At 41.2% G+C, this 14,659-nt stretch overlaps 2 protein-coding genes across 2 annotated transcripts in view; both read right to left on the bottom strand.

Moving 5' to 3' along the window:
- OTOGL (otogelin like) overlaps nt 1-5,043 on the bottom strand; it is a 94,703-nt gene extending 89,660 nt beyond the window's left edge. The window contains exons 1-5 of the mRNA XM_015857310.1: nt 4,782-5,043; nt 3,819-3,858; nt 2,695-2,743; nt 1,246-1,306; nt 205-303 (exon numbers count right to left, since the gene is read on the bottom strand). Of these exons, the coding sequence (XP_015712796.1) occupies nt 205-303; nt 1,246-1,306; nt 2,695-2,743; nt 3,819-3,858; nt 4,782-4,890 (358 nt within the window). The 5' untranslated portion in view covers nt 4,891-5,043. The remainder of the gene's footprint in view (nt 1-204; nt 304-1,245; nt 1,307-2,694; nt 2,744-3,818; nt 3,859-4,781) is intronic.
- Nucleotides 5,044-10,296: 5,253 nt separating this feature from the next.
- RPS16 (ribosomal protein S16) lies at nt 10,297-13,901 on the bottom strand. The gene is made up of 6 exons (XM_015857292.2): nt 13,776-13,901; nt 13,629-13,684; nt 12,617-12,718; nt 11,794-11,890; nt 10,628-10,675; nt 10,297-10,495 (listed from the first exon to the last, which is right to left on the bottom strand). The coding sequence occupies exons 2-6, from the start codon at nt 13,674-13,676 to the stop codon at nt 10,350-10,352; spliced, it is 441 nt and encodes a 146-aa protein (XP_015712778.1). The 5' UTR covers nt 13,677-13,684; nt 13,776-13,901; the 3' UTR covers nt 10,297-10,349.
- Between the last annotated feature and the right edge of the window lie 758 nt (nt 13,902-14,659).

The following is a 14,659-nucleotide window of genomic DNA, read 5'->3' as shown; positions in this document are numbered from 1 at the left end:
TTTGTGATGCTGCTCTATATATTTCCCTAACACCTAATATCGTTTCAGTTCTCTTGTCTTCTAGTGGGATGTCTTCTAGTGGAATGAAGATCTGCTACTACAAAAGGAATCACAAAAATTATGTTGACTATACTGTCTTTAAAACCTTCCCCTTATATATCACTTGAACACAAAATTTTATTTATACTTTGGCCCCAGACTTACCAATTTGGCACCTGCTTCCTTTAGCTTGAAAGAACTGACAATCACAGTCACCTGCCTCTGTACATCCTGCTCCATTAAGGCACTTTTGAGGACACAAGCCTGTCAGCAAGCACAGCAACCTTTTAGTAGATATAGTATTTTTCAGATAGGTTGAGACTCGCATTAGATGTTTGTTCTAAAATCGTGAGCATCCATATTAGCTAAGAAAAATAGCCAACAACACTTTCTTTTTAACATTTACTTAATTTTATACTTTGTGTTCCTTGGTTAAAAGACAAAGTTCTCCCTCTTTTAGCCTAAGATTTGTACACTAACAAAAGAGCAAAAGGTCAGTCTCCTCCCAGCAAACAAAAGGTCAAGTTCCCATGTAAAGAAACCAAATCCCAGTCCTCCCGATCTAGAAATACACAGGATGAAGATTATTTTAATTGACTGAATTCAGCCCAACTCATACATATGTTCAGCCCCTCCCTCATAGGCATTGAAGCTAAGGGTATATTCAGCTTACTAACAGTCTATAATATATAGCAGAGACAAAACTGGTTAAAAGTATTTCTCACTACATGCTAAGAAATTGTAAAACGTTATTTCTGCTGAAGAGGTGATTGAAGCCAGAAATATAAGATTCCATGGGAATGACATGTTTTGTGTTATAATTATTGTTTGTAAAAGCAGTTTAATAAAAGAGTTTTGTAGCCTGTTTGAAAGTTAAGACCTTACTGTCTACTAACTATTCACTGAGGATGGTCTAAATCAGAGCTCCCCAGAAGTGGAGGAAAAAGAGTTTTTCAAGTTTCAAGTTTGCAGATAGTTGCTTTCCTTCCCAGGATGAAATTATAATCCTAGATAGAAATATTTACAATGTTGACAGCATTATTTTGGAAGTACATTTTCAACAGGAAATTTCTGCAGTGTAATGAGGATGAAATGAGATAATGAGATAGATTGGGGCTTTGTAGGGGACAAAGCCCATGGCAAAACAGGAAGTGGGTAGGAGGACAGTGTTCAGTAGCATCTCCACCCAGGGAGAGTTGCACTGACCTCTTGGTGGGCTCCACGTCAAGGTTCCATTTAGGTGTGACTGAGGAGATGCAGCTCGAACCTATCAGAGAAACATAAAAGCCAAATTAGGGTATTTGTGCTTTATGGATTCACCAATACAAGCCCAGGGCCTTACAGAAGGGTTGGGTTAGGGCTTGGCAGGTTGTTTCAGCACATGGCACAACCTCACGTACTTTGGACAAACTGGCAGCCTGAACCAACAGGAAAGTTAGTGACTGCTGCACTTGTGAGGAGGGGAAGCGTGGTTTAGGGGAACAGAGAACTATACAGCAGTATACTGAGGTCACCACTGGCCTTCTCTCCATGCCCTCTGATTCATCAGTGCCGATGGACCAACAGAGCTCTATTGGGGAGATCTGTGTTTATACCTGGGAGGAAGAGTGAGGGTCCTGAGAAGCATCCTGCCCTTTTCACTTCAGTAAAATAAAAAGAGTTGGAGAGTGTGGAGATGCAGTATCCCTCCTTCCCCAGATTCCCATAACTCATGCCCTGCAATACTCTCCGATGATTTGATTGTAGCCACTTCAGTGGTGATGGATTTCACATCCCACTAAAGACTCTTCAGAGCTTCATTTCAGCTCATCCCAAACAAAGAGGAGACAGATCTGCCTGATCTACATCCTGTCCCATGGAGGAACAGGGGGGCAGGGGACTGTAAGGAAGTCCTGGGTTCTGACCCAGAGCTCTGTTGTTGCAGTTTGTCGTGTCACGTCAATCCTTCCGGGGACTGAACAAGTCTCACATGACAAGCACTCCGAGGTTTTTGCCCCCACTAGACTAAAAAGTTTACCAGCATAAAGTGCTTGATAGTTAGATATTTTCCACTACAGTTCTTCATGGCTATTTTAAATCCTTTTGTTTTACGAAGCTTTGTCCTTCTGCTTAAATAGTTCCTCTTGGCCATGGTTTTTTTTAACTCACTCTCTGAGTATTACAAGAAGTTACATTTCTGTACTCCCATGCTAGCCCTCTCAGGTATACACAAGCCTTCAGCTGCACAACTGAGCAAAACAGATCATTTAAACTTCCACCTGTTAGAAACTCTTCTTTCTGTGAATCCTGCTTCACCTCTGGAGCTTGAGCTAACAGATCTCAGTGTGAACACAACTGTTTTTCATTGAACACTAACAGCTTTCTGGGGTTTTCTGTTCACCTTCACAAAAAGCAGAAGAGCAGTGGTGTTATTTCCCATGGTGTGCATCAGCTGTTCTGTAAGGATTGGTAATTCAGCAAGCTTTCGTCAGGACTGAATGAATGCGTGAGGCCATGGGCCTCGGCTGGAGGCAGCAGGTAGGGAACAGTGGCTCCTGCTCACCGTCCTCCTGTTACCGTGGCCTTGCTTGTTACAAAGGCCCCATTGTCACAACAGCAAAGCCCCCGAGCAGAACAGGGGGAGGAATTCCCCACTCTTTCGGAGGTATAACCTACCTCTGTTGTTAAGAGATCTCTTTTCTGTCGAGCTGCATTAAACTCGTTTCTGGAAGAAAACAAAAAGGATCTTGTATAACCAAAGGTCCCCGGAGCAGCCTGAATAAGCCGTTCCCCAGAGAGAAGTGTTTCTCTCTGATTACCATCACTTTATCAAAGAGGTCTTTCTTGGGTTAACGTTTAAAATGGTGATTCTTTTTTTCTTTTCGTGGTCTCATTTTACAGAATTCAACAGTGCTCCAATCTCTGCTCTCAGACATCAGGGAGGTTGTTGGGGAGAGGAAAATAGGCAGAACAAGCTTCTATGACAGGATACAAAACTGCAAACCAGATTCATAGGTACTTGAATGTGTGTGTGCAGCAGCGAGTTGCCCTAAGTGTGATGTGACTATATTGGTATAGTGCTTTTAATAGCAAGGATTACTCACCAGCTGCAGCTGACTTAAGTTTGTGATCTGGTTTAGAAGCAAGGGCAACAGACTATAAAACATACTCAGTTTTACCAGCAGTCCATGATGGCATATCATTCGGCACGTATGTGTGTTCACTAGATACAGAGGTCACTAGACATCCAAAGCTATGTCCGACTGGACACTTCTACTAGAATTGATGGCATAGTTCCCATTTAATTCAATGGGATCAGGAACATTTCCTAGTTTGGGTTTTGTTTGGATTTCAGCTTCTGCATGAAAACTTGTATTGAAAATGTTTATTTTATGGCTGTGTAGCACTTACTTTTCTGTGCTTCAAATAGCAGCTAGGATTTTATCATGCAATTAAAATTGTAGAAGGATACTCGTTTAATGTATTTTTCCAGACATAAAATAATGATCTCATCTTGGTTTCATTCCATTACTCCTCTAAGCTTTCTTGAGACAGTAGAAGTATCATTTTTCATAAGTGCCTTCATTTTTCAAATGGAGGATCCATGCTCATTATATAAATTCTTTGAAAAGAATTGTAAACATTCTGAAAGTGTGTTTTACATCCAATGCACATATACATGACAACTTACATGGCAAATTCAAGACTGTATTTTACTTTCTAACTTACACCACAACAGATAGGCCTTACACATTTTCATTTTATTCATGAGACTTAACAAACAGGGAATAAAAACTTACCTTGAAGTCCTTCTCAAAAGGGAAAGCTTGCAGTAAGTTCCTGTAGATTAAAAAATCATCAAGGTAAATATTTTTCTGTAGCATTACTCTGCATTTGGCAAATAACTAATGAGTTCTGTTCTTTAAAAAGCAGTTAATGAACCTGAGTTTCCTAAAGTATCTTTACATAACCTTCTTCTCATCACAAGGAATCTAGCAACAGATGCATTCCTTCCTGAAAGCTTGATGCTCGCAAGTGCTCACCACCTGCAAATTCCCATAGTCTCAGCTCTGCTACATGCTACCACCAAAAAGAGCAAAGCATTTTTATTTCTTCAGAGGCTTAGACCATATCTAGTAAAACATAAGAGGTGCTCAGATCTATCAGTCAAACTTCTAGAGCGGTAACCTGTAATCTTTTTCTGCTTGTTACTTAAAAAACTCAGTTGCGATTCTCATCACACTCTCATGTTGTCTTAGAAATCTTTATAATGACTCTAAAGAAACTACCTACAAGACCTATTTGCAGTGCGTATGCATAAAAATTAAAAGGGTTGTTTCTATAGCCAGAGGAACAATTGTTTATTCTAATATTCCAAAAACGCTTTAAAACACTGCAGGTGCAGTCTGATCAAACAAAATTATACCCTGTTGAAATTAATTACTAGCTTACACGTCTGACAACAATGGCAATGAAACAAAGACATTTAAACTTCATTCTGTAATAGCTTCTTTTGTTACAAAATTCAAACATAAAAATGTATGCTTAAAAAAAAAGAAAAAAGATATATTTTAGCTTCAACCCCTACCAGAAAGAATGGAGATATATATAACAGTTTTTTAACCTGTGAAATTGGTTTATGAACTCCAATAAGGGTCAAAAATGTTGGTTTATGATAGAAAAATAAGCAGACACACTAATGAAATACTCACAGAACTAATTGTAGAAGTTAGTATACTGCAAAGATGAAATGAAGTTCTTACCTTGCAAAGAGGACAGCAGTGAATGAAGCAAGAATATACTCCATGGTATCATTAAATTGAGCTTTCCCACAATGTTCATTTCAGTATAACTTAGTAATAGGAAATTCATCCAAATTAATGGCTTTGTCTATGACGGCATCTTCTAACTGTGTCTTCCTGCAGTGTGTTTAGATTCTTTAAAATTTAGATAGCTCGATGCATGATTTAAAATAATACACTACAGAAAGGAAAAGAAAAGGAGACATCAAGCTTGGTAGATACATACAGCTTCAGGAGCTTAGCAAGAGTTGCATACAACTTTCTGGCTGCATGTCTCTCATTAGAAATGCATGGTAACTGCTCAGCAGAGTCTGTATTAGTTACACTTTCACCAGACCTGTGAGCATTACTCCTCTGTGAAATTCAATTGGCCCTTTATAAGACGGCAGACAATGGCAAGAAATTTTGCCATGTTGTGACGCTTTGAGAGATCCTTCAGTCGTCATCACGCCTTTGTGTGCTTTGACACTTGCGTCTTTTTCTGCCCTTCTTATTATAGCAAACAGTTTTAGAAAGAACCTGCAGTTGTGTTAGTGCGTAAAATGCAACTAGATCATTTTGGAAATTAACATATTAATATTCCTTATCTGTTCCCACTTACCCACTTTACTCTGAACATTAATAGAATGAGCAAGAAGTGAATCAATTCAAGAAATTGAAATGGCTACTCCTCACTTTCATTTGTGAATCCTGTCTTTTGCTTAGCCCTCCCAGCATGCACTTCATAAGATGCTGGGAGCATCCTGTATAAGGTGGCTATAGACTAAAATAAAATTCAGAAGCTGATGATCTCTTTGGTAAAAATTTCTCCTTTCAGCCCTTTCTCTTCCTCTCGCTTCAGCTGGACTAGAAGAGGCAAAGGGAAACACAAACTTCCCAACCACAGACATACATTCATGTCCACACAGCAGTACTCACACCAGGTTTGGGACCATTGTCAGCCCAAGGATAATTACTGTAAACTGGTACATGTTACAACAGTACACCATGGTTCAAGTATTTCCTAACTAATTATTTTTATTACTGACTGTATTTAAGTGACTCTGGATCCAGCCTTCCGCTTGCTTGGAAATAACATCACCTTCCCAGGGATGGAAGTGAGACCATTACCAATTCCAGAGCTATTTTCCTTCAAAGCTAAGTATGACGTAGAATCATTTCAAACTCTTCTAAGAAACCTGACCTGGGATTTTTCCATTCCTCAGGTTGGTATTTCTCACTATTAACATAAATCAACTCTTTTTAACAGAAGCTGTTGAAATGACATTTTAATGTATATATAACTTTTACAAAATAAAGTTGAGGGCATGTTTCTGGTATGTTAGTATTGCCCGATTGCTTAACTTCTAACATCTAAAAAGTAGGCCAAGCCTACTTTACAAGCTGTAAAGAGACTTTTTAAGAGTTAGAGCAATTGGTTTTGTTAGGTCTGGATATCTCTGCTCAAGACAGAGTAGGAAATAGCACAGTCCCAAGCAGATGAAGGACATTAGCTAATAAGGGAAAAGAATTATTCAGCCGGGTACACTGAACTGTAACTCAGAGGGCTATATTAAGAAATTAAAAAAAAAAAAAAAAAAAAAAAATTAAAAAAAAAATCTGCCCCAGCAATGACTACATTACCTACACGAGTAGAATAGTCACAGATTTGAGACTTCTGGAAAACGTGAACAGAAACACTGAAACATAGAAAATAACTACTTTGGTAATAAAATGAGCACAGCATAGAAAAAACGCTGGCCTATGTTTACAAGAATGCTAGTGTTACATTTTCAAGTTATATTTTTTCCTTTAAAAGTGAAAATAAAAAATTTCAATACCGGTGTATTTGAATATTGTAGCAGAGATGCTAAGTCACAACTTGAAGCAGTGAGTGAACACCTGGTGGCAAGGCAGGGCCAGCCTAGGGGAGCTCAGACGCATGCAATGCCCCCACATGACTGGAAGGAGTTGAGCCAGGATCCACCCCTTCCCAGACCTCATTTAAGGGTTGGCAGTGGAGGCAAAGGTATCTTGAGGCCTTCTATGGGTAAGCAAGTGCTTTCCTTTATTTTTGTGTCCATGGCTGTTGCATTTTAGGACCTTGCTACTCTATTGTTATTGCTGCGCTTTCCATCACATTGCAGTACTCAATATAAGTTCGCTCAAGATTTTCCAACTTAACATTTGAGAGGATTTAGTTTTATATACAGGTTATGCATTTTATCAGGATTATAAGCAATAGATGAAAAAGCAACAACCTTCAGTGACTTGGGTTCAAGCTTGCCTGTTTTGGATTTGGATCCATTATCATCATTAATAAAACATGGCACTTCTTAGAGCTCATCTTCCAGCCTTCATTGAACTGGTATTTTCAAGGACGAGTTAAGTGGCACTACGCTCTCATGCATGTGCTCGAACTTCTAAAGGGTTAGCATCAGTGAAAATAATAAAAGAGCTATAATAATACAAGGCTGGAGGCACTTCTGCTCCAAGTATTACCTCCACAGCTGCTCAAAGATCTCCCCGGGGGCAGGAAACAGATTGTTAGTATTTCTCTAAGGAAGGGTGACCAGGGCTAGAGCAGGTACTCAATCACCAGGGCTTGATTCCCTTGCCCAAAGAAACAGGACACTAGGAAAGGATTTTTATGAAAATATTTTCTCTATAAGTCTCTCAAAAGCTCAAAACTTCAATTTAATTACACTTCCTCAGTGAAGTTAAGCCCTCTAGTGGTCAATTGTCCAACAACATATAATAAACATCTTCAGCCATTCACACGAGCAGACACAAGTCCAATTCCACAAGCATTTCTCATCTGGAAAGCAAGCCTGTGAGAATGACATCACTCTCCAGTATTATTAGGGCATTTTCATAGGATCAGAGTTCAGTTCAGAAAGCATTTTTATTGCGCTAAGAGTTTTTATTCAGAGAAACAATGTGCAAATACCACCTCTGATTATATTAGAAGCAGTGCAAGAATTATTTTCAGCTTTTTCATAATAGAACAGCAGTCCCTGGTTGTTACAAATTATTTTGTGGGCAGCAAAACTGATAAGTCAAGTTTCCCCCTAACTGTGAAGATCACCCTAAAGTTTCTGGTGCTGGGTATTTCACTTCCCCTGCCTCTCTGACTTTCACATCATAGGAACCATTTTCCCCCTTTTCCCCTGCATCTCACTGGCATAATAGCTAGGCAACAGTCAGTTTTGGACAAGACACAGTGTAAAGTACATATGTGCCAATTGGCAGGCTAGTACACATTTCCTAAGCAATGAGTGAGCCATTGCTTGTCAATCACCACACGAGCCAAATAACTAAAAGGCCTATTTTTCCCCAGCTGAAACTAATTAGCATCTATCAAGATGCCAGTTTTCACAAAACTCACAGGAATTCAGCAACCACATTTGAAGTTATCCCTACATAGCATCTTTTCCTTAGAGATCCAGGCTGCAAGTTAGAATATCACAGGACTCAGCAGCCTGAGAGCCAGCATGCTTTGTGAGCAACTCCGTTCTAAGGTGGGAACTGGTGAACCCACAGAACAAGAAATGGGTCGGACGTGAGGATGCAGAAGTGAGAGACTGAGGAAAGCAAACTATTCATCTTGCCAAAGTGACTCAAGCTTGATAAAGTTAATATATCATTCACTTACCAGGATTTTTTGTTTTATGCCGTGTAAATTGGCAAAAGAATATACAACAGTCCTCTCCAATGAAAGTGTGAGAGGCTTGAATAACAGTTTTCTACTTCTATTCAGGTCATGTATTGCAGTATTTTGTGGCAGACTCTGACAGCTAAAATGGGAGATGGATGGAGAATTCCTTTCCAGAAGGAATTTGTTCAAGTTATTCATTTAACTCTTGAGTCGCTACACTGCTATGAAAGTGTTTTGAACAAAAGCTTTCACCAGAAAAAAAAGCAGAAAAGCATAACAAGTTTCAGTGTTTATAATAAGTCTGATAACTATTTTTCTATATTAAAGCAAAAGGGCAATATTGTGCTTTGTGCTGTGGTCTGCATTTCCCAACTCAACTCATAAGTCAGCTCGATTTTATGCAGAAATAGTACATTGAAATGACCTGTCAATGAATAAGCGAGAAAAAATAATACCACATTTGATAGAAATCCACCCCCAAAATTGTGTATATTGAGATGCTCAAATAACAATTTCAGTAGTGTCGTACAAGCGTACAGGAGATAGGAACAATATCTGACTTCAGAAACAATACAGCAGAAGGTGGGGTGCTGCAGCTTGATTAGTCTTCCATGTTTCTTGCAGTTCCTCTCCAAATTGCTATCCAAACACAGGAAACAACAATGTAGGGCTGTTTCCGTGCCAGTTGGGTCAACTCATATCCAAGTTCTCATTCAATCATTTGCAATTCTTCCAAGGAACAGAATTAGCCTATCCAACAGCCTTTCCTTGGCACATCACATCTTACTCAGAACTAAACTCTCCCTCCTCCTAATGAGATTACTTCTGAAGGCCTTCAAAGCTTCAATGGATGAGGAGCTGGAACTTCTCCAACATTTCATGTTTGATAAACACATACCCTGAATGTATCTTTTAAAATTAGTCGTATTTTCAACTCCACATTTTCCACACATGCTTTCCTAAGGCTTTCCATTACCTCACCTCGCTCATGACATCAGCAAATCTAGCTATCACATTGATTAAAGCACTTGACGTTGTTCTCTGTGTATATGTCTGCCTATAGTTGTAGGATGAATAATTTAGATTCAATGCTACGCATAAAAGAGTTTAATAATGTGAACTTAAAATACCCACCTGAACATACACTTTAGCACTATGTTAAGGGAGTTACTCTCGGTGGAATAAATCACTTTGTCACTTGTCATTAACAATGCATCAACATAAATTGTCCATGCAAATGGACACTACTGTCAATTAATACTCTGTGGTCACGTCTGAAACTTCATTCATTTGTAAAGTAGTATTTCAAATGAATCTGCAATGAAAACAGAATTCACTTGAAAGGACCCTAGTTGCCAACACAGAACCATAAGACACTTAATGCAGCATTACCCTTAGGCAGCATACTATGACAAGTCACACACTGGTTATCAGCCAGGAGTCAGACCTACGCATCACAGACCAAGTCAGCATCAACGCTTTGACATTTTCATGCAGAGATCATCTCCATCCATGGATCATCTCTGTCAGTAACACCAGAATCACTCAGTTCCATGTAAAGGTCCATTTGCTTGGACACACAAGAAAGGTCTGTCTGCTTCAACAAACTGTTGCATGTACCCACCCCTCCCAAGTAAAAGAGGATGTAAGCTTTTAATGTTCTCATACATCCACAGTATGAGGTTTTTGTTCATTACCAAGGACCCAAAAGGCTATCAAGACTTTCTTCAAAGGGACAGAAGATCGAGAACCTGGTTTTACTTTAGTATTAATGGATTTGTGAACTACTCTGAAGTTAAAATCTATTTACCCACACAAAAACAAATTGAAAACACGGAATTTATCAAATTCTCTTTTACGTTTATTGACTGTCACATGACTAGTGAACAATTTTAACGGTAAGACTTCTGGTAGCGCGCACGAGCACCAGGTCCTCCAAACTTCTTGGATTCACAACGGCGAGGATCTGCAACCAGCAGGGTCCTGTCATACTGGATTAGAATATCCTTGATCTCTTTTTTGGAAGCTTCGTCAACATCTATATAGAAGAAAAAAAGATACAGTTCAGAACATCTCTCAAAGGAATTAATTTAAACGAGTATTTTCACACTTGTCAGAAGCCATACATCTCCACTTAACACTAATATAACAATCTGAACAATGAACTTACATTTTTGATAGTAAGCCACCAATGCTTTGGAAATAGCTTGACGGATAGCTGTTAAAAAAAAAGGATGGATTACTAAGGATTGCAAATGTATTCAAAACTTAAACACTAAGTGCCAATTCTCTCAGAAACTTGCTGCCTTGTTCTCTGCCAAAGCATCCTTTCCCTCCTTAACATCCCCCCACACACACTACACGTGACCTTTATTTTGGCAAATCTGAAGAACTCTGAGCCAAGGGGCCACCCACGATTCATCTTCTAACTTGACAACTGCCAGCTATCCAAAGCACACTATGAGCACTGCTTTGATCACCTTCCTTAGAATATAATTGTGTTTATCCTTAACCAAGTAGTTCATTTCCAAAATCCTTAGAAATAGTTCTGTACAATGTCTATAATTTTCATGAGATAAAAAGCGTTCAAGGAGTTCAAGGACTAAGGCAGCAGAATGCACAACAGGATGGCATCACTTGTTTAACACACCTCCATAAAACAACCCCATAACAATAACCAGAATTCAAACCAGTGTTATGGGAGCAGCTGTGAACGTCTGGTCTGGGACTATGTTTTTGATTTAAAAAAAACGAACTGTCTGAAAAACGAGTGGAATCAACTTCAGACATTCACAATATGCTCTGTAAGAGGCTCCTGCAGATGCTTACAGGTGCTCTCATTCACAATATGCTCTGCAGGTCAAATCAAAGATACTTCTGGACAACCTGGAACTTTACAATTAAATTCATAATTTCTAATGCACATTTCCCTTTTCGCTCTCCCAAAATCTTTGTGTTGAGACACATTTCAACTGTCACACCACGAAGTGTAAAGCTCAGTTCCTTTGAATTCCATAAATTTTATTCAACTTGCTCCAGATGCTGCAATTCTGTAGGTATATATTAAAGATAAATGCCCGGGTTCAAATCCCCCCTGTGGCACAAGTGGTAGAAGTACCGCTCTGCTACACAGAGGCTCAAATCCCGGGGGTTGGACTCAATGATCTCTAAGGCCCCTTCCAACCCGCACGAGACTATGATACTGTGAAAACAGTGTTTGAGTAATGAAAAAGAAACAGAACACTGAAACGTACAAGCTTCTATTCTAAACTCAAGCCTTTCACATACAGTTTCACCTGTTCAAGCCCACAACAAAGGCTCAACTCCAAATCCTACCGTAGATTTGCGCTACATGGCCACCACCTTTCACACGGACTCTGATGTCAACACCAGCAAATCTCTCCTTCCCCAGCAGGAGAACAGGTTCAAGCAGCTGGGAAACAAAACAGATTTAACAAAATTAATTTGTTATCAGAACCAGCAAGGACATAAGTCTGTAGATCTACCATATGTGAAGCTGCTAAACAAGTTGAGAAACAGAGACTGGATTTTAACAAGCACACATCCAAATTAACTTCATCTCTCGCAGGGTTCTTTGACACTTACTAATAATACTGTAAAACAAGCATGCTAATGTTTTTAGTTGTTTCAAAACTCTGTTTTCTTCACTAGGAGAGTGGTTAGGCCCTGGAACAGGCTGCCCAGGGAGGTTGTGGATGCCCCGCCCTTGGAGGTGTTCAAGCCCAGGTTGGACGGGGCCCTGGGCAACCTGATCTAGTAAAGGTGTATGTTTGGTGGCCCTGCCAGGCACGGGATTGGAACTACATGATCCTTGAGGTCCCTTCCAACCCGGGTCATTCTGTGATTCTCTGATTCTAAACATCACAGTTTTTTTATTAACAGAATTAATTAACAGAAACCAAATTGTTCAGGCAAAAGCAGGAAAACAAATCAAGGTTATTAAATCTGAACATTCAGTTAAGCACACTCTGCCAACAATACAACTATTGAAGGACAATCAGTCTACAAAAGTACTTCTACACGCAACAAAAGGTTTAGTAGTATCAGTAAGGCAAGCATCTCTTCTCCATGCTCAATTGATTAAGTGTATAAAGCTTTTTAACATTCAAAGGTGAGGGGAAGCTGAGCAGATGCTTACTTTATACTGCAAAGTCCTAGGCTCGATCATTTCCAGAGGTCTTCCATTCACTTTAATGAGGCCGTTTCCTCTTTTGCAGTGGGCAACAGCAGTCGCTGTTTTCTAAAAATCCAAATGCATGTTAGTGCAGCACTACACTCCTCAGATCAGCGGAATAATGTGCAATTCTCAGACATTTTAACAACCTATACAGGTTATTCTCACATTCAGTGTACTTCTCAGTAAATGAAACAGCGCCATTTCTGACATTTCCAGGTACTTGGATTAGAATGATTGATAGAACTAGAGTGATAGAACTAGAGGGAATGGTTTTAAGCTGCGTCAGGGGAGATTCAGGCTGGACATTAGGAAGTATTACTTCTCAGAAAGAGTAGTCAGGCATTGGAATGCACTGCCCAGGGAGGTGGTGGAGTCACCGACCATGGCAATGTTCAAGAAACGCTTGGATATGGTGCTGAGGAATATGATTTAGCCAGGAAGTATTGGAAATTGTTGGACTAGATGATATTCTAGGTCTTTTCCAACCTTGATAATTCTGTGATTCTGTAAATGTTATAAATCTTAGCAAGATTGTATTAACGGTGAAGCTGGGTAAGCTACCCCTTCAATGCAACAACATGGTGCATCTGCGGCTCATCTCTTCACAACGGCCTGTTATGTATCAATTTTTGAGCCCAACAGTGCAATAGTTCATTACTCTATTTAATACGGCCTTTGGACACTACAGATGGCGATCCAGACCATGCTGGGGGGAACCAAAGCCCCGAAAGAGCTTTGATGCCGCGTATCCGGGCTCCCTCCCTTAGAGCTCGTGTCTCCGGCCGGCCCGGTGGTTACAGCAGCGCCGACACGTGTTCGGCCCAGCAGGCCCGGTGGGCTCGGTCCGACTCGCCTCGTCCTGCCGCTCCCCGCAGCGCTTTGTGAAGCGGCAAATGTGAGCCGCACATCGCGCTGGGCCGCGGCCCGGCCCGAGAGCGAGGAGGGTGCGAGAGGCCGCCACGCGTGCCCTCACCTTCCGTCCGAAGACCTGGACGCTCTGCAGGGGACCCTTGGCCGGCATGGCTGCTCCTATAAAACAGAGGGAAGCGGATGTTAGCGCGGCTGGGAGCGGGCCGCACACAGGCCGCACACACACAGGCCGCAGCGCAGCCACACTCACCCGACTCCGGCGGCGGCACGGCGAAAAGAACGAACGGGGCTTCCCAGCCTGCGCTCAGGGGTGAGACAGCCGTAAAGCGCACCTTGTCTTCCGGGAGCGCGGCGCTGCGTCCGGCCGTGCTTTACGACAGCGCTTTGCGGCAGCCTTGTTGGGGGGTTCACTCTCCTCTAGCATGCTGAGCGGAGGTTCTCAGCTTAGGGTTGTACTATGAATCATCTCCACCTGTTTGGTTCTGCTCTGTTAGTCTTTTTTAAGTCTATTTTTCTCACACGTGCGCATCTTCCGGAGTCGTGATCGGCCCTACAGTGCTGGATGAGCTTTTGTTACTCACTTTTGAACCCAAGTGGTTTTGCATAGCGAATAAAATCATGCCTTTCCCTAAAGGTGATGTTTGTGTGCTGTGTCCAGTTCTGGGCTCCCCAGTACAAAAAAGACAGGGATCTCTTGGAAAGAGTCCAGCGGAGCGCCACTAAGATGGTGAAGGGCCTGGAGCATCTCCCCTGTGAGGAGAGACTTAGAGAACTGTGTCTGTTTAGCCTTGAAAAAAGAAGGCTGAGAGGGACTTGATCCAGGTTTATAAATTACCTGAGGTGTGGGAGCCATAGTGGTGAGCTGGTCTCTTTTCAGTAGTGCGTGGGGATAGGACTAGGGGTAATGGGATGAAACTTACAGCATAGGAAGTGCCACGAATGTGCATCAAGAACTTCTTTACGTGAGGGTGACGGAGCACTGGAACAGGCTGCCCAGGGAGGTGGTGGAGTCTCCTTCTCTGGAGATATTTAAGACCCGCCTGGACGCTGTGACGTGTGACGTGGTTTAGGGATCCTGCTTTGGCAGGGAGGTTGGACTCGATGATCTCTGGAGGTCCCTTCCAACCCCTACAA

The sequence above is a fragment of the Coturnix japonica genome, chromosome 1 (assembly GCF_001577835.2).
Source record: "Coturnix japonica isolate 7356 chromosome 1, Coturnix japonica 2.1, whole genome shotgun sequence".
Classification (NCBI taxonomy): Eukaryota; Metazoa; Chordata; class Aves; order Galliformes; family Phasianidae; genus Coturnix; species Coturnix japonica.
This window is presented reverse-complemented; position numbering and strand designations above follow the sequence as displayed.

What these genes read in the sequence shown, in the direction of transcription:
- RPS16 (XM_015857292.2), bottom strand. Translation starts at nt 13,676, where the DNA reads ATGCCGGCCAAGGGTCCCCTGCAGAGCGTCCAGGTCTTCGGACGGAAG. An exon ending in TCCAGGTCTTCGGACGGAAG is followed by an intron (nt 12,719 to 13,628) that starts GTGAGGGCACGC and finishes TTGGATTTTTAG; the next exon opens with AAAACAGCGACTGCTGTTGC. An exon ending in GGTGGCTTACTATCAAAAAT is followed by an intron (nt 10,496 to 10,627) that starts GTAAGTTCATTG and finishes TCTTCTATATAG; the next exon opens with ATGTTGACGAAGCTTCCAAA.